At 44.9% G+C, this 27,801-nt stretch overlaps 1 protein-coding gene across 1 annotated transcript; it reads right to left on the reverse strand.

The window, feature by feature from the left end:
- Positions 1-1,470: 1,470 nt before the first annotated feature.
- Positions 1,471-19,384, reverse strand: RFX8 (regulatory factor X8). Its single transcript, XM_078350058.1, has 3 exons — positions 18,849-19,384; positions 11,747-11,870; positions 1,471-2,445 (listed from the first exon to the last, which is right to left on the reverse strand). The coding sequence occupies exons 1-3, from the start codon at positions 19,382-19,384 to the stop codon at positions 2,443-2,445; spliced, it is 663 nt and encodes a 220-aa protein (XP_078206184.1). The 3' UTR covers positions 1,471-2,442.
- Between the last annotated feature and the right edge of the window lie 8,417 nt (positions 19,385-27,801).

A 27,801-nucleotide genomic window follows, 5' to 3' on the forward strand; every position in this document is an offset into this window, starting at 1 on the left:
ATGAACAAATAAATGGCAGATGAGTTACAGAGTTTTCATTACCTAAAAACTAGAGAGATAAACTTGTTTTGAGATTTAATTTTTAAGAGGAATTTGTCACACGAGTTCTTATATATCATATAACAAAATAGACATTTTCATCAGTACAGCTCATTAACAGTTTACCATTTCTTATACTTCTGCTTTCTAAAATACTCTTTTAGTATATCCAGAAATGTGGCATTGGTAGTGAACTTATTCTTAAATCTTAATGCTTTTTAAAAAATCCCTTAACTGGTCACGATTTTAAAGTTGATTTATTATTTTGTTTGTTTGTGTTTTTTGGTTTTTGGGGTTTTTTTGAGATAGAGTCTCGGTCTGTCGCCCAGGCTGAAGTACAGTGGCGTGATCTCAGCCCACTGCAACCTCCGCCTTCCAGGTTCAAGCAATTCTCCTGCCTCAGCCTCCTGAGTAGCTGGGACTACAGGCGTGTACCACCACACCCAGCTAATTTTTGTATTTTTAGTAGAGACGGGGTTTTGGCATATTGGCCAGGCTGGTCTCGATCTCCTGACCTTGTGATCCATCCGCCTCGGCCTCCCAAAGCACTGGGATTACAGGCGTGAGCCACTGTGCCTGGCCAAGTTGATCAATTATTGAGTATTTGCCAAGCATAGAGTACATGAAAAGTACCTGTTGCTGGGCTTATCTCACGACCCGCCAATGTCACCCTTGCCTTTATCTTTATTCTCTGGCAGTCCTCTACCTCGCTGATGATAAAGTCTATTTTTCTTCCCCCATAAGGGCCACTCCTAGGACCTCTCTGTGATATTGGAAACAGAGTCCCCGGGACACTAATGGTCTCTCCCCTCTGAGTGCCGAATGCTTCCTCGTTAGTTGTTCTCTTGGAGTGTGCAGGGCTCTCCAAATTATCTGTTAGTTAACTGACTGCTAGGTGCCGGAGCACACGGTGGAATGCAGGATCTATACCCAGCCTTCAGGAGCCTATAGTTCAGCAAGTGAGAAAACACATTTGCACCGGGAAGTTCTAACAGTCACTAAAATAAATCTCTCATTATAGCTACTCCTTTTCCTAGCTTCTCTGTTTTTGCCAATGTAACTTTTCCATCCCTGTGACTAAGAGATGAATAAGAGATGTAAGAGGAAGAGCTGGTTGAGACAGAACATGACTTTATTTGAGGTTGAGTTTAGGTGGGATAAGGTTGGCTGAATCATCCCTGCTCCCTTCTACTACACTGACTCAACCAACTGCCAGATCCTGAAGACCCTGCCTCTGAGAGGTGTCTCAGACCTGCCTCCTGTCTGATTCCAGTGCCCTGGGACCATCTCTGGGCCCATCACCCTCTCCTTTCCCATCTATTCTTCTTAACCCCAATGCTGAATTTTCAGTTCTTCAATAGCTATTTCAGTGCCCACTCTGGGAATATGTCCTTGTTCCTGCAACTGTAACAAAATACCTTAGACTGGGTACTTTATAAACAAAAGAAATTTATTTTTCACAGTTCTGGAGGCTGGGAAGTCCAAGATCATGGTGCAGGCAGATTTGGTGTCCGGTGAAGGTTTGCTGTTTGCTTCTTTTTTTTTTTAAACATACTGATTGTACACATTTATGGGGTACATATGATATTGTGATATATGCATCAGGGTGTTTAGCATATCCATTACCTTAAATATTTATTATTTCTTTGTGTTGGGAACATTTCAAATCTTCTAAATATTTTGAAATACACAATATATTGTTAACTATAATCACCCTACTGTGCTATCAAATACTGGAGCTTATTCCTTCTATCTAACTGTATGTTGATATCCATTAATCATTAACCAACCTTTCATTCCTCCCTATTCCCCCCAGCCTCTGGTAATTACCATTCTACTAAAGGAAGCCTCCAAAGAACTTGTGGACACCCCTCACTACCCAGCCTGGCAATCTAGGCTCCCTGAACTTGCCCTCCAGATTTATGTTTTACTAGAGCTCCATGCACACCTGTGCAGGACAAAGCCCTTGCCTTCACAAACCTTTATCTTTGCTCCCCTAAGCCTGGATGTCCTCTGCACTCCTATATCCCTCTCTGACACCACCTGTCAAATTCTAATCTGTCCTTCATTGCTTCACTCAAAGCCCAACGCCCTTGTAGGCCCTTCGTGATCACCCACCCAAAATGTGTGCTCCCCATCTTTGAGTTCTCATGGTATCTTTTGTATGTTTCTGACACATGTCATGTTATACTTGAGGATAAAAGTAAATGGACATCTTAGCTATCAGAAAACAGTCCCTGTCTTACCCATACTGGAGGTTCCTCATCTCTCCACCACAGCGGCTGCCTCACACATAGGATGCTTTATACCAGGGGTGACCATATAATTCATTATAATTTATTGTAACACATTTGCGAGTGAAAGGGACACTCAGTGTTGGGGATGATCCCGTGGAGCAGGTGATCACTGAAAAAGAAAAAGGCAGATTTAAAGTTGTAACTCAAAAACTTAGAAACAAACTTCCAATATTTTATCTTATAATATTTAAAAGATATTTCCTCTTTCCTGATAATAAAAAAATAATGAAAATAAGTATAATAATAAATAAAGGTAACAATAAGGAAAAGAAATGTAAATGAAATTTTTGGGGAAAAAAATCAGACAAGTGTGAAAAAGAAAACATACCACTTGGAGGCAGGCATTGTGGCTCCCGCCTGTAATCCCAGCACTTTGGGAGGCAGAAGCAGGCAGATCACTTGAGGTCAGGAGTTCGAGACCAGCCTGGCCAACATGGTAAAACCCGTTTCTACAACTTGGTCACTACTAAAATACAAAAATCAGCCAGGTGTGGTGGCACATACACTGTAGTCCCATCTACTCCGGAGGGTGAGGCAGGAGAATCACTTAAACACAAGAGGTGGAGGTTGTAGTGAGCCAAGATCATGCCACTGCACTCCAGCCTGGGTGACGGAGCATGACTCTGGTTCCCCCTAAAAAAAAAGAAAAGAAAACATACCACTTGGAGAAAACTGCCATTTAAACCTCAGTGTTGTCTGGGCATGGTGGCTCATGCCTGTAATCCCAGCACTTTGAGTGGCCAAGGTGGGCAGATCACCTGAGGTCAGGAGTTTGAGATCAGCCTGGCCAACATGGTGAAAACTTATCTCTACTAAAAGTACAAAAATTTGCGGGGCATGAATCCTGGAGGCAGAAGTTGTGGTGAGCTGAGAGTGAACTGCACTCTAGCCTGGGCAGCAAGGGTGAAACTCCAACTCAGAAAAACAAAACAAAACTAAAAATCCTCAATGTTATTGATTCCAGTCTTGTTTCCAAAGCCCCAATATGTGTGTGTGTTCTCTGTGCTTCAGTTAATACCCAGCATCACACAATTAGCATGTCTGCAGTTTTGCATTCTACTCTCTTCCCTCAACATTATGCCATGAACATTTCCCCTTGTCATTAAAAATTCTCTGGAAACAGGGAATGATGAACCATAGTCCTAACTGGTCTCACAGTTTGGCATCATAGTCCAACCTGTGAGAAGGCCATAATTTTACTATTGTCCTCTTTTTCTAATGTGATAATCATTTCACACTGTATTATCCATTCGTTTGCCTAATTTTGTTCTCTTTCTGGGTTTGGTTAATGAATGCTATCTTGTTTATCAGCACTTTGTTAGAGAGCCATGACATTACACTTATGACCAACAGAAGTCTGTTCTAGTTTCTGAATCAACGAGATTCATGACAAGCGTGGCATCCACGACATGGTGTTGAGAGCAGAAATCCTGGACCATCATGAAGTTACAAAACACAGAGCAGGGAAGCCAAGGTGTTCAGAGCTGTCAAGTAATTATTTGTATTCACACCCTGTCCATAACCATTCAGCCCTCACTTCTTCTTGGTTTCATGTTGCATCCCTCCTCCTTCTTCTTCTTTTTTTTAAAATTAGCCCCCAAGCAGTGGGATTCTATGGAAATGTGAATCATTTGTCTTGTCTGGCTCCAGGTCCTAGTCTTCCTGCAGGAAGCCTAAACAGGCCAGGGAGTGGGGGAGGCAAGACAAAAGAATAGGATAGGCAAGTCTGACACAATTAATACCTCGATCATGCCTGTAAATGCAGAGGGTCTTTCAGGGAAGGAGAACCAAAATGTACAGGACGAAAATGACAGAAGACAAAAACAAAAGTCAGCCAAATCTAAATGCAGAATTAGTGGCCAGAAATTCCTACTGTCAACCAGAGATTCTGACAATTTCATCTCCTCTAACTTAAGAAAAATCACTGAAAAGTCTTCCTGTATGTTTAGTTGCAAAATAAAATTAAGACGCACAGCTTAAGTACCTAAAGAAATTATGAGAAAGTATGCAGCAGGTGCCGATTCTAGCCCGGGAAATAGCCCGATTCTAGCTCTGGTGTTTGGAAAAGTGGAAGTAAAGTGCCTGGTTGCCTGGCAACATAATACTCCGCACATTTGATGATTCTGAGTCACCCCAACCAGGACTGTCCTGTGATTTCATTCTAATACAGAGAACAAATACAACACAGTTACAATGAAAAAAGCAACTGGGATGATACCTTGCAGAAAATATAATTAAGTTAAAAATTATATCCTGAATATAGAAAGAGCTCAAACAAATCAATAGGAAATATGCCCCAATAGAAAATGGTCTGGTGGTAATATATACACACACAACGTACACAATGACTAAAGGACATCAAAAGTGCTCATCTTACAATCCAATAAATGCAAGTAGAGACAGCTAATCCTAGTTTTTACCAACAAGTTTTCTGGGGTAGAAATAGTATGAATTTGTGTAAGAATACCAAGAATTATCATCAGGGGTGGGAACTGACTATAATTGTTTACAGTTGGTTGGAGAAAGCAATTTGGCAGGCTACATGTGGGGATCTATCCTAGAAAAATGACCAGATATGGATGGGGATTTGTGGTGTTGAAAACAGGAAAATTACAAACAACCTATATTTCCAGTAAAGGATATGGTGAGGCTGGGTGGTGGCTCACACCTGTAATCCCAGCGTTTTGGGAGGCCGAGGCAGGTGCATTGCTTGATCCCAGGGGTCCAAGATCAGACTGGGCAACTTGGCAACTGTCTCTAAAAACAAAACAAAATTATCCAGGTGTGGTGGCACACCTGTAGTCCCAGCTACTTGGGAGGCTGAAGTGGGAGGCTTGCTTGAGCCTAGGAGGCAGAGGTTGCAGTGAGCTGAGATCATGCCACTGTACTTCAGCCCAAGTGACAGAGCAACACTCTGCCTCAAAAAACGGGGGGATATGGTTAATTATGGTACACCCTCCAAAATATTTCACAGATATTATACAAGATGCATTTGAAAATATTTTAATGTGAAAATGTTTATGATACTTGAGGCAAACATAATGACAAAAGTTAATATTTCTTGGGTGCTTTCGGCATGCCAGGACTGTTTTATTCTCTTTACATGTGTTTTTTCATTTCTTTCTTAAAAGAACCTCAAGAAGTAGGTACTATTATTAATATTACTATTAGTAATATCCTCACTTTACATATGATGAAGTGGAAGCAAGATGGTTATCTTACCCAGGGTTAGGATCTAAGTTCCATTCCAGGCTTGGTGCTGTTAAAATGTTACCATATTACCTGATGCCCATTTGTCTGTCTGCCTGGGTATCTGTCAATCTACCTATCTATCTTTATCAATTAGGGTCCCGACAGGAAACAGCACACTCAAGTGAAAAGAATTGAAGAAGTTTGTCAAAAGGAGCCCTTATAATACTTGTGGCCAGGAGGTAAAGCAGCAAAAAGAGGACATGCGGTACTCAAGGCCCAAAGAGGAGACGGAACTCAAATCAGGAAGGAGAAAGTCTTCTGAGGGGTCTTGTTGTCTAATTTTATCTGTTTTGTCCGTCATCCATCCACACATTGATCTTTCAATCCATCCATCCACGCAGCCTCTATATGACTGGATGAGGCAAGAATATAGCAGATAACAGGCAGGAAAGTGAATTGTGAGATGCATACCCTAGGGGACTTGTGTCCTCGGGTGTTTAGCTGAAATGTGGTTACAGAACTCTACAGAAGCCCTTAATATTCATCACCCTCAACAAGCTAGAGAGAAGAGGACACATAAGGGGCTTTCCAGCTTCAAAACCACCCGCATCCCTGTGAAGCATGTGTGGGAGGGGTGTGGGCCCCCTCAGGGGGCCATACTCAAAGAGCGTCCTCAGACTCCTGGTGGGCAGTAAAGGCAGGGCTGGCCAGCGGCTCTGGCAGGACAGCGGAAGAGATGGGTGCAGCTCTGGGTTTCGTAGGCTCACCCAGTCTGTGCAGGCCGAGAATGGCTGCATTGTCTCCATGAAAGAGCTGGTATGTGGGAGGGCCCAGACTCTGCCCTGCAAGGCCCCGGGGATGGGTGGTCAGCCACAGCAGCCCTGGGAGGTAGAACATTGGGTAGGCAGCATGTGACCACTGAAAAGGATCCTTCACCAAGCCTGGCGATGCACACTGGGACAGTCCCAAGGGGGCCCTGAACACCAGCATCAGGAGGTCAGAGTCTGCCTGGCCCCCAGAACCTCCTTCTCCCTCCCAGAGGGGTCAGGCCACACCTGGTGAGCTGCCGGAGGAGGGAGAGGGAGGGAAGAAGCCCCAGGTCTAGTTCTCTGTGGCAAGATACCAAACTGTAGGGGATGGGGAAATGGCTCCACTTTAAACCAAGTTCAGAGTTTTGAAATTATCTGGGACTGGATACTTTAAGCATCAGACTGATGACATTGTTGGGTAATTACAGTGACAATAAGACTTTGTATCATCCAAGAATTTCCAGCAAGGTCATGAGTGAGTGTGCACGTCTGCAAATGAACTACACACACGTGCCTATATCTCTGGACAGGGAAGCTACAGCCGGCATTCATTTTCTTTTTTTTACTCATTCTTCTCTAATTTCCACATTTCCTGCAAAGGGGATGTAGTCCTTTTATAATCAGAAAAACATCACTAAGGCTGGGTGCGGTGGCTCAAGCCTGTAATCCCAGCACTTTGGGAGGCCAAGGCGGGTGGATCACAAGGTCAAGAGATCGAGACCATCCTGGTCAACATGGTGAAAACCGGCCTCTACTAAAAATACAAAAAATTAGCTGTGCATTGTGGTGCGTGCCTATAATCCCAGCTACTCAGGAGGCTGAGGCAGGAGAATTGCCTGAACCCGGGAGGCAGAGGTTGCAATGAGCCGAGATCGTGCCATTGCACTCCAGCCTGGGTAACAAGAGCGAAACTCCGTCTCAAAAAAAAAAAGAAAAACATCACTAAATGTTATTTCAAACGAGGAAGTTGGTCTTCCAGAAATTCCCTAATCCGTATAAAATATCATCACTTGTACCAGGAACGAGCCTTACCCGTCATATGCCCAGTACTGCCACAAAGAGCAAGAAACATTCCAACATCTGCACAGGAACCTGGCAAGAAACCGACTCCATTCCCGGGGCGGAGGGAGGAAGTGAGAATTGTGGATTTTGTTGTTTCTCTTGTAAACACACTGAGGGATCATATCCTTTTCCTTTCCTCTCCCTTCTCCATTTAGTCACAAATTCAGCAGCACAGAGATCCTTCCCAATACTAGCTCAACTGATGTGGCCCATTCTTCAGGCAAATTTCCAATAAGCTGAAAGTTAGTACCTTGGCATCTTGGGGAATTCTAAGGGGATCCTAGAGTATTAAGATTTAAAAATGCCAGTCTGGGTGCGGTGGCTCATGCCTGTAATCCCAGTACTTTGGGAGGCTGAGGCAGGCGGATCATGAGGTCAAGAGATCAAGACCATCCTGGCCAACATGCTGAAACCCCGTCTCTACTACAAATATATAAATTAGCTGAGTGTGGTGGTGCATTCCTGTAGTCCCAGCTACTTGGGAGGCTGAGGCAGGAGAATTGCTTGAACCCAGGAGGCAAAGGTTGCAGTGAGCCGAGATTCATGCCACGGCACTCCAGCCTGGCGACAGAGGAAGACTCCATCTCAAAAAAAAAAAGCCACCTAAGTGCATGTTGTCACACACTGGCATCTCTTTAACATTTTTTTAAATGCTTTACAGTGGAATTACCATGGAGGTGAAACAGCCTTATAATAAGATCTTTAAACAATCTTGAACAAGAGCTTCTGCTATGTTAGTAAAGGAGGTAGGAATCCCATGGAGCTAAAACTCGTCAAGCTAAAGTCACCCCCTTCCCTCTGATATGGGTGGTAGGTAGAGGGCTGATGATGTCTCCCAATATTCAGAGTGATGAAATGGCAAAATAAGAGCTGGATGATAGCAGCTGGGGGAATTCCCAGCTATTGAGAAAACCTGTTACAAGGCTGTTTCACCTCCATGGTCACCTAGCAAGATGACTTGATAAAAGACATACTTTTCAAACATAGCTGCTTCAGCAGGTTGGGAAGACTGGATGAACCACCTGTGATTCAAGAAGATGGTGAGAAATAGAACTGCAGGTCAAAACTGAAGAGGTGGCTGGGGATGGTGACTCACATCTGTAATCACAGCACTTTGGGAGGCTGAGGCGGGCAGATCACGAGGTCAAGAGATTGAGACCATCCTGGCCAGCATGGTGAAACCCTGTCTATACTAAAAAAAAAATGCAAAAAAATTAGCCAGGCATGGTGGCATGTGCCTGTAGTCCCAGCGACTCAGGAGGTTGAGGCAGAAGAATCGCTTGAGCCCAGGAGGCGGAGGCTGCAGTGAGCCGAGATCACGCCACTGCACTCCGGCCTGGCGATAGAGCAAGACTCCATCTCAACAAAACAAGAAACTGGAGAGGTGAAATACAATAGGATAAGAGAATAGCTACTCTTGGGTTCAAATAGTTAATTACATGATGATAACAGTCTGACAACAACACTATTTTTTATTTATATAGAGTATTAATATTTCATGGTTTACAAAACTGTTTTGGGAGGCTTACCTTAATTTCAACTCTTAAGAAAAAAGTACTTCAGGGTTGTTTCTGTTGACTACAAGCTTAAAGTGAAATCAACAGATAGAGAAAAATAAAAGCCAATAGTAGCCAAAAAAAGGTAAGCACTCTTGTCCTTTGAGCACATCCAAAAGAGTGGGTTGCACCCTTGGAGCCACCTTTAAGAGACATATCAATAATTGAAGTCATAATAAAACTTGCGGGCAGGGAGGCAAAGGGGCAGGGAGAGGTGAACAGTTGTTTCAATATGTGAGCAGCTTCCATATTAGAAGATCCTGGGATTATCAGAAGTGCAGAACTTCCACCAATGACCAGAAGTTTCAAAAATGAAGACTGTTGGGAAGAATGGATCTGATCATTTCAATGTTTTGCAAGTAAAATTGAAATCCACAGGACTGCTCGAGGGAGGGTCATAGTGTGGTCACATCCTCTGATGTCACTCAGCCATGCACACCCTAACTCTGCAAGTTCACTCCTGGACATACAAGAGAAAATCTGCACAAGCACACCAGAACACACATACACAAATGTTCACGGGGCAACAACCCAAATGCTCATCAATGGGAGATGGATGACTACATTGTGAAATATTACACAATGGGCCATTGAATTCTGATGAATCTTAAGATACTATTAAGTGAAAAAAGTTCCCAAAGATTGCAAACAACATGATACCCCTTTTAATAAAGTTAACAAAAACATAAAATAGGCCAGGCACAGTGGCTCACGCCTATAATCCCAGTACTTTGGGAGGCCTGGGCAGGTGGATCACCTGAGGTCAGGTTCAAAACTGGCCCGGCCAACATGGTGAAACTCCATCTCTGCAAAAATACAAAAGTTAGCCGGGCATGATGGCGGGTGCCTATAATCCCAGCTACTAAGGAGGCTGAGGTGAGAGAATTGCTTGAACCTGGGAGGTGCAGTGAGCCAAGATCACACCATTGCACTCCAGCCTGAGCAACAGAGTGAGACTCCGTCTCAAAAAAAAAAAAAATTAAAAATAGGCTTTTAAACAATACATTTAAGTGCACTAAATTTCTTTTTCAAAAGGCAAGGTCATCATGAATGGGATGAAGTTTCCAACCAGCAGAAAGGGCCAGGAGATGTGATGTGGGGGACTGGCAATATGGTTCATTTTGGGTGGCAGGTTCATAGACACTTATCACATTGTATAAAGAACCCACTAAAGTACATTCTTAAACCATGCATTCCTCAATGAAGACAGTGTGTCATTAACCAATCCAATTCTGTCCACCTGAGGACCACTGAAAAAGAGGGAAAGAAGGAAGAACGGGAGGGAGGAAATTGAACTGGCAACCTTGTGGCCCAGTGAATAATCTTGTCACCTAGATCACTGAAATCCAAGCCAGATGGCCACCCAAAGGGACATGGCTGTGCAGGTCATGAACTGCTCCAAGGCCCCTGATGAGGAGTTGTACAATTTTTCATCAGCCTGTGTTCTTTGCTATGCCACAAATCCTGGAATGGGGCTGTGTTTTCCCAGAAGGGGAATCATCTTCTTTGCAGAAATGTACCATCCCTTCACCCAGCTCTATGCCCCGACAGCACTGTCTCTGCTTGAAGAGGGCACCTGGTCCTCATAAGAGGCTCCCAGCCAAAGGTGCTTTAGAAGACATCTTCTATCGGGTGGACACTTGGACAAGGTGACCTCCAACATCTCTTTGAGTTCACAAACGTTTTGGGGGAAAACCAGGTAGAAAGAACTCGGAATCACAATTCAAGAAGCTGTATCTGCCACCCACATATTGCAACCAGCTGTGGGACCCTTAGCTTTAATCACTCCAGGTTTGTTTTCTCGACCATGAAATGACATGAATGCTACCTTCCTGGACTAGGTGGCTGTGACAACCAGAAGTTCAGTTAAGGGCAGGAATTTTTATCTGTTTTATTCATTGTATCTTCAGTCTGGCACGCAGCAGTGGCTAAATAAACATTTGTTGAATGCAGAGGGTCTTGGACAATGCTTGTGCTAATGTTGGCTGTACAGTATGTGGTCTTAAACGAAGTTCCAGGATACAGACCTTAACCTCCAGAGGTTAGGCATGGTGGCTCATGCCTGTAATCCCAGCACTTTGGGAGGTTGAGGCAGGTGGATCACCTGAGGTCAGGAGTTCAAGACCAGCCTGGCCAACATGGTGAAACCCATCTCTACTAAAAGTACAAAATTAGCTGAGCGTGGTGGCAGGTGCCTATAATCCCAGCTACTTGAAAGGCTGAGGCAGGAGAATTGCTTGAACCTAGATGGTGGAGGTTACAGTGAGCTGAGATCGTGCCATTGCTCTCCAGCCTGGGAAACAGGACTGAAACTCCATCTCAAAAATAAAAAAAAAAATTCTTAGCCTCCAGAGAAAATCTTTTAAGAGTCAATGAGTTCTCTCAGTACAATCAAACTGTGAGAAATATCAGTTGTCCTATACCACAAAGTGGCTCTCAGAGCTTGTGTGGTGCCAAAGCAGCTCTCAGAGCTTGGCATTCTGTGCAGGGAATAGCAGCCCAGCAAACCCGGCTCCCTGAGGAGTGCTTGGAGCTGCCATAATTACATTCCCTTAGGTGCTACCCCATTCCTCATCCTTCCTGGCCCCTCACTATGAAGTGTGGACAAAGGGAAGTGGCTAACAGAATGGCTCTTCAATAAGCTGAAGGATGTTGACCAGCTAGTGGGAAGGAAGCCAGAGATACCCACTGAAAATCCATTAGACCCGAATACATTTCAACATTTCCTCCATTAACTTGCTTCCCTTTTTTGCACTCAGTGAATAGAGCATTCTTAATCTTCACAACTTACCTTCCCAAAGGTGGCCAGGTTGACTTGGTTCTCAGCATTTTGCCCACAGGACTCCATGTAAATCTCATACATGAGACAGCGAGGTGTACTGTACCCTTCGCGAATGCAGAAGTTGTCGACCAACCTGCAGGAGAGGAGGACAAGGAAGAGGAAACTGGCATTTGTTTTTCTAGAGCTGAATATTTTGACAAAATCAATGGTCAAGACGTATGTGCGGTCCCAATAAATACAACATGTCTGATTTATTAAATTAGACCCTGTGAACCCTGCGAAGGCTCACAGCTGGCATCACCTGTTTGTCTTTAGGCCAGTGTTAAATATGTTGATTGTGGCTTTTAGAAGATCGGAAGTCCATAATGTGTTTCTTTTTTTGTTTACTGGCAGGTTGGCATGCTAAAAAGAAGTTCAAGTTAGGCCTTCAGCAGACACTGTTTCACATACCCTTATAAAGGTTACAGCCAAGAGCTACATAACTAGAAAGTGGAGAATTTATTCCACTTTATGAATAAGACACAGAGCAGTACCCAGGTAGAGCCTATCACCCCTGCAGGTGACCGCAGGAGCCAGCTTAGCTCCCCAGGTCCCGTTTGCCTGTGACTCAGGCCAAGGGTTCACATCCTTCTCTCTCTGATCCCGGTTCCTCTAAAGCAGTTGCTTGCATGGTTCTTCAACTCCTGTGGTTTTAGGGTAGGCCACGATGTTTGAATTCTTTGAATTGCAATGAGGTGTAAAATGCGAGACACCAAGAGACACCAAGAGAGGCAGAGTTCTTTTGCTCTCCTTTCTTCCCCGTTGGGTATACAGCCAAAGCAGCACAGAGGGAATGCAGCACTGCCTGTGAACACACCTGCAATGCCTGTGACCTCTGCTCTAAGTGGGACTTTTAACTACCGAAATGCTCCTGGCCGGGGGGCAGGGTATATTCCTTAGCAATGAGGGGCTCAGCCTGAGGTTCACAGACCACCCCCAGCCCCTGGGGACAGCCAGGTGTCTGTTCCAGCAGCAGTATGTGAGTGTGGGTGTGAGTGGTGAAGGTGACCTAGGTCCGAAAGTGTCCGTAGTGACATCTAGCCAACCTTCCTTTCCTGGTTGGGATAGACCATCATGCTTTTAAAAAAAAAATACACAAAGCAAGCCAGTATAACTCTTAAACAAAGAGAAATATTTATTTAGCAGAGACTTTACAGACAATACATTTCCTATCCAAGCTATGTATAGATAGTATACAGCTTATCTTCTGGAATGAGGCGCACTGAGGCCCAAATTTACTTTCCTTGGGAACTAAAGGACATAGTCACAATTGTTAACCCTGCTGGCTTCCCAGAAAAAAAAGAAACATGAACATAGGAATGGGGGAATCTCTGGCCCTGAAATGCTTCTTTGGGGTAACAAATTACCATAGGCCCAGTGGCCTCAAACGACAGATATGCATTCTCACAGTTTTAGAAGCTGGAAGTCTAAAATCCAAATGCCAGAAAGGTCGGTTCCTTCCAGGGGCTCTAACGGAGACCCTGCTTGATATTTTTCTCCTTGTTTCTGGTGACTGCCGGAAACTCTTGGTGTTCCTCGGCTTCACTCCAGTCTCTGCCAGTGTCTTACACAGCCGTCTTCCTGTGTGTCCGTATCTCTTTGAATTTTATTTTCTTTTTTGTATTTTTTTTTTAGTAGAGACAGGGTTTTGCCATGTTGGCCAGGCTGGTCTCGAACTCCTGGGCTCAAGTGATCCAGCCACCTTGGCCTCCCAAAGTGATAGGATTACAGGTGTGAGCTACCACGCATGACAAGCATCTCTGTGAATTTTCTTATCAAGTTACCAGTGATTAGATTTAGAGCCCATCCTAATTCAATATGACCTCAATTTAACTAATTACATCTGCAAAGATTGTATTTCCAAATAACGTCACTTTCTGAGGTTCTGGGTGGACATGAGTTTTTCTGGGGGGATAAAGTGGAATAAATAAATATCTATTTATTATTAATTATTTACTTACGTATTAGTAATAGATATTTATTTATGAATAAATAAAGTGGAATAAATAAATAATTCAACCCAATACAGGCACCAAGGAAGTAGATTTTCTGGGATACTTCCCAAAATCAATGTGGGAACCTGACACTTATATGAAGCTGCTACTGCATCAGTTATTTGGCTCAAGGTTGAGCACATGGTAATAGCTACAGGTGAGAGGGTGGGGAGTAGGAGTGGCATATTTAGTCAGCATACAGTTATATATATATCTCAAACAAAGAAGAATATTTATTTAGCAAAGACTTTATAGATAATACATTTGCTTATTGGAATTTGTTTTCTATATATATACGGAGAGGGTGACCGGGGAGAGAGAGAAAGAAAGTTTCCCTCTGTTGCCCAGACTGGAATACAGTGGTGCAATGAGCTCAAACTCCTGGGCTCAAGGGATCCTCCTGCCTCAGCCTCTTGAGTAGCTGGGGCTACAGGCACGTGATCATGTCCAGATACTTAAAAAAATTTTTTTTGTAGAGACAGGGTCTCACTATGTTGCCCAAGCTGGTGTTGACCTCCTGTCATCGAGCAATCCTCCCACCTTCGCCTTCCGAAGTGCTGGGATCACAGGCACAAGCCACTGCACCTGGCTTATATTTCTTTTGTTAAGACACTACTTGTTGATATGTGAAAAACTCAATATTGGAAGTATCACATACAAATGTTGGCTAAATCCGGGAAACTGTGGCAAAATGTGATGTGCACTGAATTCAGACTCACTTCTGTTTATTCATAGTTACTCCAGATTTAGTTAGGGAACTATCTCCTTAAAAAAGAAGTGTAAAAAATACAAACTCCTTAAAATGAACTCTAGTTTTCAATGTTTGCGGATTGTTCTTTCTTGTGACAGATGCTCATTTGTTCTGTCTCTACGAATTGCTGTCTTCCAATTCCACAGTGATACTACTGAGCCTGCCTGTTACCTGAGTGGAGTAGGAAGGCCAAATTCTCCTATTCTTAGGAGTCTTCTTAAGAATAACCGTGAAGGTCTGTGGCCAAGAGTCCTTCCTATGCCACACATGGAAAGAAAGGGCCGCCTTTGGATGTGAGCCCTGTGTGGCTGCTTTGATCCTGGCAGTTCCATTCATTCTGTGTCTGACCACGTGTCGGTAATCATTTGCTCAACATTCTAAGCCAAATCACAGAGACTGGCCAGTGGCAGTCAGTCAGCATGCAGTAACTGGACAAACAGGTCTGAAAGTGGACTTTGTCACCCAGTAGTTGCCTCAGCCTTCTGGGTCCGAACAAGTGTGAAATTACCATCATGTCTATTGCCCCAGGGCTTTGAACCTCAAAGACCCAGGTTTCCGTTCTGACTCTGAGACACCTGAGAGTGTTTGTGATTAGAAAACAAGGGCATGAGGTGCCTAGTACCCTAGCATGCACAGAGAAGCTCTTATTACTATCATTTTTATGTCTACCATCAAAATCTGGAACAGAAGCAAGAAAGATGCTGATGTTGGCAGAGTGGCAGCACAGAGCACCTGCGATAGGTGAGCCTGACTTTCAACCAGCTGGGGCTCCAAGAAAGACTGAATAGGGACTGGCAGAACGGCTGGCAGGTGACAGGGGTTAAGGGTTTTATACTCTGCCACCAAAATGTCCTTTGGCAATACACCTAGCAATAAAGCCTGTCTACATTTGAAGTGAATCAGATCACTAGATTCCTTGCTTAGCTGCATAATGACATTGTTTGCCTGGTCTTGCCATCAGACAAGGTGGATTATTAAGATTTTGAGAACATTCATGATGTTTTCCTCGTTTTGAGTGATGAACAATCTGATGATTGCTGACTTCAGAGCACAAATACTTAGCCAGCGCTTCACACATTTTCTGAGTATGCTTTAAAGGAAAATGTCACAAGCAGCTGGGCATGGTGGCTCACTCCTGTAATCCCAGCACTCTGGGAGGCTGAGGCAGGCAGATCACCTGGGGCCAGGAGTTCAAGACCAGTCTGGCCAACATGGTGAAAACCCATCTCTACTAAAAATACAAAAATTAGCTGGGCGTGGTGGCGTGCACCTGTAATCCCAGCTACTTAGGAGGCTGATGTAGGAGAATCGCTTGAACCTGGGAGGTGGAGGTTGTAGTGAACCGAGATTGCTCCACTGTACTGCAGCCTGGGAGACAGAGACTCCATCTCAAAAAAAAAAAAAGAAAAGAAAGAAAGAAGAAATATGTTGTGAGCCCCCCGACACAAGGGAACTACAGGACCTTTTGGTTCTGGCTGATCAAAAGCTACCATGAATTCTGCACCTTTCCAGATAAATTGGTATTTTGAAAATTTCAACAGAGTCTGCAGAAATTTGTAAAAGTCTATGTGGGAGATGGTTATGTAGTCTATAACCAGGGCTCAGCATGTGTTGGGATTAGATAATTCTTAGGTTTTGCCTGGAGTCTGAAGCCAGGGGTCAGACCTGCTGGGTCTGCGCCCCAGCAAGGAAATCAGATCACTGTTCTTCATTCCTTTGTGCTCCCCAGAGCTTTAACCCCATCTCTCCCCATTTCTACAATCCTTCCTGTCTATGAAACAGAAACCTTCAAGACCCCTGAGACTTGGCCAAGCTCTCCTGGAACCTTTCTCCTGGAAGAATTTATCCAGTGTGGATGACAATGGCACTGATGTCTTTAAGACATGTTGGGCACCTACCAAGTGACTGATGAGAAGACAAAACAATGAACTCATGTGGAAAATGGCACGTTTCTTCCACAGGACAACAGTTGGGCCCCTCCCTGGTCTTTCATTCAGATGCTAGCTAACGGAGCCGTCTCTGGGCATCCAGACCCCTCGCCCTGCACTCCCTACTGCGGTTGTTCACAACATCCTCCAGGCTCTGGAATACGGCCCAGAGGCTGTTTTTGATGATGTTAAAACCACTAGTGCCAATGATCTGTTTTATTTTGTTTTTTTTGTTTTGAGATGGAGTTTTGCTCTTATTGCCCAGGCTGGAGCGCAGTGGCATGATCTTGGCTCACTGCAACCTCCACCTCCTAGGTTCAAGCAATTCTCCTGCCTTAGCCTCCTGAGTAGCTGGGATTATAGGCATGTGCCACTACTCCTAGCTAATTTTTTTTTTATTTTTAGTAGAGATGGGGTTTCACCATGTTAGTCAGGCTGGTGTTGAATTCCTGAGCTCAAGTGATCCGCCCATCTCAGCCTCCCAAAGTGCTGGGATTACGGGCATGAGCCACGGCACCTGACACCAACGATCTGTTAAATATACCACCTCATCAACTGGATGCCTAAAGAACAGTCCATTGCCTCCACCCCCAACCTTGAAGAGAGGCCTATAGGAATAGGAACTTGTAATATGGGACTTGAATAGGTCAGGCTCTCTGCTAAAATGGTCTATACTAGGGATATCTAATCTTTTCTTCCCTGGGCCGCACTGGAAGAAGAATTGTCTTGGGTCAAATATAAAATAACTAACACTAATGGTAGCTGATGAGCAAAAGAAAAAAAAAATCTTTTCTTAAAGAAAGTTTACGAAGGCCCTGTGTCGTGACTCACACCTGTAATCCCAGCACTTTGGGAGGCCAAGGCAGGCAGATCACTCGAAGTCAGAACTTCCAGACCAGCCTAACTAACATGGTGAAACCTCGCCTCTATCAAAAATACAAAACTTAGCAGGGCATGGTGGCACAGGCCTGTAATCCCAGTTACTCTGGAAGAATAAGAAAGGAGAATCACTTGAACCCAGGAGGCGGAGGTCACAGTGGGCCAAGATGGTGCCACTGCAGTTCAGACTGGGCAACAGAGCAGAACTCCATCACCAAAAAAAAAAAAAGGTTTATAAATTTGCGTTGGGCCTCATGCAAAGCTATCCTGGGCCTCATGCAGCCCTTAGGCTGCAGGTTGGACAAGCTTGGTCTAGAGCATCATAATAATAGGGCCCCTTGGTTACCATCTGAAGTGAGTTCACAAATGGTTTTAGGAGGATGCTCAGGTATTTTTCTTTTTAAGATGGAGGCTCGCTCTGTCGCCAGACTGGAGTGCAGCGGCATAATCCCAGTTTACTGCAACCTCTGCCTCCTGGGTTCAAGCGATTCTCCTGCCTCAGCCTCCTGTATAGCTGGGATTACAGACGCACACCACTATGCCCGGCTAATTTTTGTATTTTTACTAGAGACGGGGTTTTACCATGTTGGTTAGGCTGGTCTCGAACTCTTGACCTCAAAGGATCCGCCTGCCTCAGCCTCCCAAAGTGCTGAGATTACAGGCGTGAGTTCAGGTATTTTTAAATCAGTCTCATCATTCTTTCAAATCTCTGGAGCATAAGTCAAATCCTGGAAACTCTAATTTACTAAATGGTGACCTGAAGTCATTGAAAGGCATCCTGAGTCCTTTCTTCGAAGAGGAACAATGCGTGAGGGTCCTGAGTCAGTGAGCATAGCAGAAATCCAGCCCGGCTGTGTAACACTGAAAAACGCTGGGTGCTTCAATCTTTATTCGTTTGATATTTTTTTCTCTCAGTGATGACATATCAAAAATGTTCTTTTGGAGGAAAATGGTAACTGTAGGTCTGCCGAAGTTATAATCACAAACACACTCTTCATTTTTGTTTTATTCACATGATTTTTTCAAAAGTCTTTCCTGAGAAATATGCTTTGAAACTTAAAAACAGAAAAATGTAGTCTGTTATATAACAGTTATTCACCTTGTAAAACTAAAGGTCCTAGAACTGGTTTCAATTTTCCTATTTAAGAAGATCTGCAACCCCATGAGTTACTCAGTCCCAAGGGGTAAGGGTATTTTTCTTTCCCTTTCTTTCCTCCTTCGATTTAAATAGCTAGAAGTTAATTTCACAAACAATGTGGAATGCATTGCTAAAACTAAAAACTCCTTGGCGTTAAATTAGGAAAAATCCCTTTCTGGATCTAAAGAGAGAAAGCTTTTCCTCCCCGGCCAATGTCCAGGCGCTTTTGGTTGTAAAAGAAAGCAGGGTCCAATCAACAGGCCCCCCCGTAGGGCGGACAGGACGGCTTCCCGCGGGTAGGGTGACAACGGGGAGCCCACAGATGGGTAGCACGGCCGACTCGGACCCGGGGCTTTTGTGGGTGTGCATGCATGGGAGGTACCTCCGCGCCGGGGGGCGGACATCAGAAGGCGCTGGGCCTGGGGCCCATCCTCGCACCCGGCTTGCACCCGGCGTCCCGAGGAAGCCGCGGCGGGAACGGCCCTTCCCCTCCCCGGCCCCAGGTCCTCTCTCCGAACGTCCCGGGCGCCGGCGGCTCACCACTGGATGATGCAGCTGTGCGGGCCTCGGCTGCCACCGCCGCTCGACGGCGAGGCAGACACCACCTCGGCCATGGCTCGCCCGGGGTCTGCAGCACCTAGGCAGGCAGCGAACGGCGGCCGTGGGCCGCGCTGGGTTGCACCGGTCCGGCCACCGCCTCTCCCAGGTGTTTACTTTAGAAAGGGGCGCGCAGGGCGTGGGGCGGGAGCCCAGTCCTCCAGGCCCGAGCCCGTGGGCACGGAGGGCGCGCGGGGAGCCCGGCAACCCACAGCCCCCCAACCCCCACGCCCCGCCGAGGATGCGCGGACCCCGCCCTGCTCCCTGCGGTGTAGACTGGAGCCGCCTCCCGCCCGCACTCGGCGCCCGTGCCTCCTCCATACCAATCAATCAAACAAGGACGCGAACAACAAACGCCAACTGACACCTTTTCCAATCTGGTCGCGGTGCTGAGTTCGTGAGGGTCCTTGACTTGTTTGAGCGTTGCAGTTTTCAAAAATATTAATGCCCGACTGCTGATCCCCCCGCAACCCCCGCCCCCAAAAGAGGTTCTAATGAATTGGTCTGAGCGGGGGCAGCTGGGGCAAACCGGCTTTTTCCTTTTTCAGGCTCCCCGGGGTGACGCTAATGTGCCCGCGGTTGCCAAAAACTACTGGACCTAGGAGTTCTGAAAAATCTCAGAGCTCATAATTTCTGGCAGGCGGGCGCATCGGGACATCTAGGAGGCTGGCCCTGGTGACTCCAGTGTGCCGCCCCAGGTGAGCAGGGTGAGCAGGGCCACCTCAACGTGAGTCCCCGAGTCTGAAGCCAGGCCCTGCCTCAAGAGCCATTTATGTCAGTGTGATTGCTGTGTGACATGGTGCTGGCCCTCTCCAAACTCACTTCCTTTCTGGGGAACTGTGTGGTTGTTGAGTATTAATTGGCGTTCGCTTGCGACGCTGAGGCGTAGGTCAGAGCTCAGTCATGCAGCCGTTATCGTGGCTGCTAACTGCTTCAGAGTTTCCCGGGTAAAGATTTCTCAGTCTATATCAAAAACACATTTGCCGACTTAACAATAACAGAAACCAAACCGCCCAGTTTAAAAATGAGCAAAGGACTTGAATAGACATTTCTCCAAAGAAGATACATAAATGGCTACAAAGCACATGAAAAGATGCTCAATGTCATTAGTCATTAGGAAATGCAAATCAAAACCATACCCAAGAGGATGGCTATTATTTAAAACCCAGAAACGAACAAGTGTTAGTGAGGATGTAGAGAAATTGAAACCTTTGTTCATTGCACGTGGAAATTTAAAGTGGTGAGGCTGGCTGGGTGTGGTGGCTCACACCTGTAATCCCAGCACTTTGGGAGGCCGAGGTGGGCAGAACACCTAAGGTCATGAGTTTGAAACCAGACTGGCCGACAAGGTGAAACCCAGTCTATACTAAAAATACAAAAAGTAGCTGGGTGTGGTGGTGGCAGGTGCCTGTAATCCTAGCTATTGGGGAGGCTAAGGCAGGAGAATCACTTGAACCTGGGAGGCAGCGGTTGCCATGAGCCAAGATTTCACTGCAGTACTCCAGCCTGGGCAACAGGGTGAGACTCCATCTCAAAAAAACAAAACAAAAAATAATAAGTGGTGCAGCTGCTATGGAAAACAGTATGGCCTTTCCTCAAAAATTAAACCTAGAATTACCTTATGATCCAGCAGTCCAACTTCCGAATGTATGCCCAAAAAGAGTTGAAAGCAGGAATGCAAACAAATATGTACAGCAATGTTCACAGCAGCATTATTCACAATAGCCAAAAGGTAGAAGTAACCCAAGTGTCTACGGACAGATGAATGGATAAACACAATGTGGTACATATACATGCACTAGAACATTATTTACCCTTAAAAAGGAACAAAATTCTGATACATGCTTTACACAGATAACACTGAAAACATTATACTGTCTGAAATAAAGCACACAGAAAAGGATGATTCCACTTACATGAGGCCCCAAGAGAAGTCAAATTCATAGGCGGACTGTAGACTGGGGCTTGCCAGGGGCTGGAGGCTGGGGGATTCGTGTTTTAATGGGGACAGAGTTTCATTTGGGAAGATGAAAAGTTCTGGAAATAGATGTTGATGGTTGCAAAACCATGTGAACGAACTTAATACTACACCACTGAATTGTGTACTTACAAATTGTTAAAACGGTAAATGTTATGTATATTTTACCACAGTTTTTAAAAAAAATATTCTGCTCCCAAAACACGCACACACACACCTGAGAACCACATCTGGAAGCAGGAAAGAGATCGATCGAACAGATTTAAAAAGTGCCAACTGCCTCCTGCGTGCCAGCCCCGGAAGGTATTTGCTGGGGTCCACCAGAGATCTCCAGGGCCAGCATCCTCCCTTCCTCAAGGACACTATCACCAGGGTGAGGATCCAAGGGCAGTTCCAGAGAGAGATAGCAGGACATTCAGAACCTGGGCCCTGAAGTTTGATCAGGTTGCCAGAGCTGACCTGCGATGGCCTCTGACTCTCCTTTGGGGCCCTGCCCCATGACTCAGCCTGGTCGTAAAGCCTGGGGCATTTGGAGTGTAGGGGTGGGATAGGTGAGTAAGTGGGAATGACATTATCAACAAGTGAGTAGGGTCTATTTATCTTCTCAGCTGAGTTTCCTTGTTCAGGGCAGGCTGCTTTAAACCACCACCCAGTAGGGTACAGTTGACTCCATATCATCCTCTCTCAAGTCAGAAGCTGGGGGGAACCTCACCTCGTGCTTCAAGAGCAACCATATCAGGATGGGAGGCCAACTATGTGGGTAACAGAGTCGGGAGACTGATGAATGGCAACCATGATGAAGAACCCACAGGAAGAAAAAAGATGAAACAATGAGGTGAGGCGATGTGGCAGGCTCTCCAAGGCTGCACTCTGCAGGTCAGCCCTCCTTTGGTTGTCTCTAGGAGAGGAACACATCCCTTTGGACTCAGAGAGGGAGCCCCATGAGGTTCCTTCATCTGATTTGCTTTGCCCTGAGTGCGAAATCCTGTCCTCCTGCAGTGGAACAGGCAGATCATTCTCAGTGGTCCGAGCAAACTGAGGGTATGGTTCCTTCCCCTTCTCATACTGGTCCTGCAGCAGCTCCCTTCCACCCAGGAAACTTCCCAAGATGACTGCTCCTGTCCGCAGAGACTGGAAATAACCACGGGAAGAGCCTGCTGTTATTTAGGTAGGGCCTTATTATGTCCCTGCTGGTGCCATAATATTTGCACATTTACTGATGATCAACCAGTACCAGGCACTGGAACAGACTTTTGGAAATACAATGGAGACACCATGACCATCTGGTGGACCTGTGGTCTCTTTGCAGTTATTGCATCGAATGTTAGATGCCATGAAAAGCAAATAACATCTTATCTTGGCTCAGAGCTCTTGAGGCTTGCTGATTAGAGGACTCTAGAAATGAGGCCATGTGGTAAATTTCCCACCCTCCACCCAAAGGGCCTATTAATTTCATCTATTACAGGTGACAGCTGGTGTCCCTAGTCTGACCAGCCATCTTATAGATCAGACTAGATCAGAGTAGTTTTGTGCTAATACAATGACACTCTCAGAAGATTTATTCCCAGTGTGGGCCTTCATAATGTGCTAAATAAATATGCAAAGGACATTTACCTCTGCACATGACTCCGTTACTAGCAGCATAATTAAGGCTTTCAGTTGAGTTGACCATATAGCCACATAATTTGCTCAATAGAATTAGGTAGAAAATCCATTTTCTTTTCAAAGAATGTTTAACTGGAAGTGACGTAACCAAAAACTTCATTCTGCGGCTTTCACTGAGGAGACTGCTAGACCCATGCATGTGCTGTCCTGTACCTGAAAATCCAGTCTCTCTCTAACTCCAAGGTGAGCATCTTTGCTCTAACATCTAAACCATTACAAGGAAAATAAATCCTAAGATTTATATCAAGCGGAATTCCAGTTTTTTATGTCACATTTTACTTACACAAAGCTGGAGAACCACATCTCTTTTATCTAAACAGTAACTTCTTTTACCTACTTCCATCTAATTGGTTTCTAGCTTATCTAATTAGTCTCATTTCACCTAAAAGGGCACCAGCTGTGCCTTCTCCTTGCACAAAACCATCTCTGATCTGGCGTGCTTAATTTCATTCAATTCTTGCAATTATTTACTTTCTGTGGATGTACCCAGGTGTCTTCAGGCAATAGATGTATTTTTAAATAAAGCTAATGAGCATAGTGGATTGGGTCCAAAATGCACAATGCAGCTGCATCTGCACAGGCAGAGCATTACAGAGAACAGACAACTGCATGTTCCGTTTTAGCCTGGAAGAGATTACCTAAGATCCCTGAGCTCTAAACCAGTAAGCTTTGGAGACTTTCAAACTATACTGGAGCAAAGCAGTCTCATTGGAGAGATTCCAAATCACTATCATATGTTGCAAGTTTTCTTGGTCTACGCTCACCTTTTGAGTATCTGGCTTTTACCCCCAGTTGAAATCAATGGGAACATTGCATTCAGGAGAATGTATGTAATGAGAAAACTTAGCTCCAAATATAAAACACTTCTCTGCCATTTCTTTATCTAAAATCCATGATTCAGAGGACCATGATGATATCCCATTGCTACAGATGTTTTTCCCCAATGCAGTTTTCCTTTTTCCCTTTTTGTAGAGAGATGCTGGCCACTTATGGTGTACAAATAGCATTATCTGCAAAGGAACTCTGAGAATGTGTGGAATGAAAAGAAACAATCTTCATTCGTCACAGAGTGCTTGTAAATTGTAATTTGCAAAGTAATGCATTTGAATTCTTTTGTTTCATTAAAAGTGGGACTTTTCTGGAAGCCAAGCAAAAACAAAATGAAAAGTGGTTTCTTTTTCTGCAGATTATTAGTAGGAATTTAATAAGTCATCTTATTAAAGCCATCATTTAAGCAAAGCAGGCACTTTTCCAAATCATAATTGTGAGCAAAATCATAAATCTTACCCCAATTTATTTAAATAATTTTCCAAAAGAATGAGAAAAGGCACACTAAGTCAATTGCTTTGGATTTGTGTAAATACTATTTTAAAGCTTTTTACAGGCATGAAAAAATTATTTTTGAAAAGCAGTTTTAAACAATAGCATTAGCTGATTTGGGGTGTGAAAAACCTTCATCTGCTCTCATGGTTCATATTATTCTTTGGTAAAAACGTACTGGAACAGCTGCCTGCTCCCTGCCGTTCTGCATGGAATTATTTCCTGGTACTGTCCCCACCGTGAAATGAATTTCACTACAGCATCTCTGGACAAAGTACATATTTGACACATCTTTCTAAAGCACAGCAGACTGCCTTTCAATTGGTCATGTGACCCTCCTTCTGCTAATTACCCATTGGAATTTCCCAGCAGAGAGAAGCAGGAAAGATGCTTTACAAAGAGCATCTGCCTGTGAGCTTTGCTGGAGAACAAAGGTAAACACATCTCAATAGATGTGTTTGGGAGGCCGAGTCGGGTGGATCACCAGGTCAAGAGACCAAGACCATCCTGGTCAACATCGTGAAACCCCGTCTCTACTAAAGATACAAAAAATTAGCTGGGCATGGTGGCGCGTGCCTGTAATCCCAGCTACTCAGGAAGCTGAGGCAGGAGAATTGCCTGAACCCAGGAGGCAGAGGTTGCGGTAAGCCGAGATCGTGCCATTGCACTCCAGCCTGGGTAACAAGAGCGAAACTCCATCTCAAAAAAAAAACTGTTAAAGCTTGCTTTATGAAACAAAGCCTGGCTTTAAAAATCACTAATCCTGAGACCCCCAAAGCCAGTCTAAGATGCAAATAGTTATCAAGATGTTCTTTTAAAAATATAATTTTCATATTATTGCTGTGCTGGGATCCTAAACACTTGTCCAGTGCCTCTTAGAGTACCTCTGTACAGGTGAGCTGAGAGGCAGGGACCTCTCCCACCTGCCTCTGCTTGTTCCTCGGTCAGGCCATTCAATTTAACAACGTTAGAGCCTTGCACGGGAAGCAGGCAAGCCGAGAGAAGTGGAGGCGAGAGGCCACAGGCACCCAAGTCTGGAGAGCTGGAGTGGGCAGACTCCTGAGAATTTCCTGGCTCTCAAGGGGCCCAGCAGTCTTTCCTGGAGCTCCTCTGTGTCCTCCGACAAATTATATTTTCCCTAGAGACATTTAGAGGAGGTTTCTTTTTCTTATCACAAGTTCATGAAGTTTATTGGGGCGGGGGGTGTGGACGGAGTCTCACTCTGTCACCCAGGCTGTAGCCCAGTGGTGCGATCTTGTGTCACTGCAACCTTTGCCTCCTGGGTTTGAGTGATCTTCCTGCCTCAGCCTCCCAAGGGATTGCAGGCGCCCACCACCATGCCTGGGTAATTTTGCATGTTTAGTAGAGACGGGGGTTTCTCCATGTTTGCCAGGCTGGTCTCGAATTACTGACCTCTTTTTCATAGGCCCTGGGGCCATCTTGGAGAAAGCTGGGGAGGGAAATAAACCGAGAAATAAGTCATATTTGCCTAAGGAGACTGGGCATGATCTCAGAGGACTGCCTGAGTCATGACACTGGGCTAACTCTAGCAGATCAGAGCAAACCTTAGATCTCCCACCCCTGGGTCCCAGCACATGCAGAAGAACCAATCAGTACCTTCTCAAGATCTGATGCATGAGTTTGTGAATCCAGTAGAATGGACTTATTTCACAGGGAGGAAAAAGAGGCTTGCAAGGAATTGACACTTGAAGTGAGTCTGCACAAAGTTACATAGCCAGTAAGTGACAGAACACATAGGGCCACAGATTTAAGTGACAGAATACACAGGGTCACGCTCTGCCTGGGGGACCTCTGAGGGGCCGGTTCCTGGATAGTCAAGTGCTTCCCACAGAGCATAACTGTGAGAACTGAAAGCAAGCTGATAAAGCTTTTATCCTTGCACATCGTAAGTGCTTAATAAACTTTTGACTGTTGCTGATCTGACAGTTTCCCTTGAGAGAAATACTTAAAACGATTTCAGTTATTTCACAATTGTTCATATAGTGATAGTATTATGGTTATATATTTAAAGAGGATTCACATCCCTTTTAGAGATACATCTTCAAATACTTATAGATGAAATAAAATGATGTCTGGCATTTGCTTCAAAATAACTCAGCTGGCATGAGTGGGGGGTAGGGGGAGCAAGTGAGCCAAGGTTGGCAGGTCCTGATGCCCGCTGAGGTGGGGAGCTCATCGCACTCAACCCTCCACTTTTGTAAGTGTGTGCAACAGACTATAAAAAAATAATTTTATATGTACATTTGAACTGTGTCCTGGGGAGGATGCACACAAGACATCTATACCCACACACAATAGTTTCAGACTTGCCTGAAAGCCTTCTTCAATGTGCAGAACACTCACACACAGTATGTGATTAACAGTATAATTAGCACTAGGTTTTGTTTTGTTTTTTAAAATCAGTATGGCATTATTAGCACTGTGGTTTAGTGTCTTCCAGAACACTCCAGCAACTTTAGCTGGGCATGGTGGCACGTGCCTGTAGTTCCAGCTACTCTGGAGGCTGAGGGGAGGATGGCTTAAGCCTGGGAGGCAGAGGTTGCAGTGAGCCAAGATTGCACCACTGCACTCCAGCCTGGGCGATAGAGCCAGACTTCGTCAAAAAAAAAAAAAAAAAAAAAGTTTCTTTCTTAAAATCTCCCAAGGCCAGGTGAGGTGGCTCATGCCTGCAATCCCAGCATTTTGGGAGGCTGAGGTGGGCAGATTGCTTGAGCCCAGGCATTTGAGACCAGCCTGGCCAACATGGAGAAACCCTGTCTGTCTCCACTAAAAATGTAAAGATTAGCTGAGCGTGGTGGTGCACATAGTCTCAGCTACTCAGGAGGCTGAGGTTGCGTTGAATCACTTGAGCCTGGGAGACAGAGATTGCAGTGAGCCGAGATCACACCACTGCCCTCCAGCCTGGGCAACAGAGTGAGATTCTGTCTTAAAAACGAAACAGAACCAAAAAACAAAGAAACTCCCAAATATTATACCCCTATCTTGGTGATTCAGAGACAAATTATTCTATTAAAACAGTCCTGCAGTAAATAAGGTTGTTTAACTTTATTTAACTTAGTATTTCCAAGTTTAATTGTCTATAGAAACCCACCCCCTCCGTGTGTGTGTGTGTGTGTGTGTGTGTGTGTGTGTGTGTGGTTTTTTAAATAACATTTTTCATTGCTTATAAACATCTTAAAGGATACTAAGGGTCCATTGTTCCCAGTTGAGAAACACTGGTATGAGGACATCACAGAATCAGACTTTGTGGGCTGTTCTGGGAGTTTAGGCTATTGTTAAACAGTGTTTCTAGAGGCTTGACAAAAAGAAAATTTAGTGCCTGCTGGGTGCCTGAATGTGTTCCCTGGAAAATTCATGTTGAAACTTAATCGACACTGTGGTAGTATTAAGAGGTGTGGCCCTCTGGGAATAGATTAAGTCATGAGAGTGGTGCCCTCATGAGTGGATTAGTGCCCCATAAATGTGCTGGAGTGAACTAGCTAAGGCCCTTTGTCCCTTCCACCTTTTGTCCCTTAAGCCATGGAGGACACAGCATTCAAGGGACCATCTTGGAAGCAGAGAGTGGGGCCCTCATCAGACACGAAATCTGGCAGCAGCTTGATCTCCGACATCCCCAGTCTCTACACCTGTGAGAAATAAATTCCTATTACTGATCAATTACTCAGTCTCAGGTAGTTTGTTATAGCAACTGAAACAGATCAAGACAGTGCCTTTGTCTCATGTTCCTTTATTCATTCTCCTTCCCCCTTCTCCT

The sequence above is a fragment of the Callithrix jacchus genome, chromosome 14 (genome assembly GCF_049354715.1).
Source record: "Callithrix jacchus isolate 240 chromosome 14, calJac240_pri, whole genome shotgun sequence".
Taxonomy (NCBI): domain Eukaryota; kingdom Metazoa; phylum Chordata; class Mammalia; order Primates; family Cebidae; genus Callithrix; species Callithrix jacchus.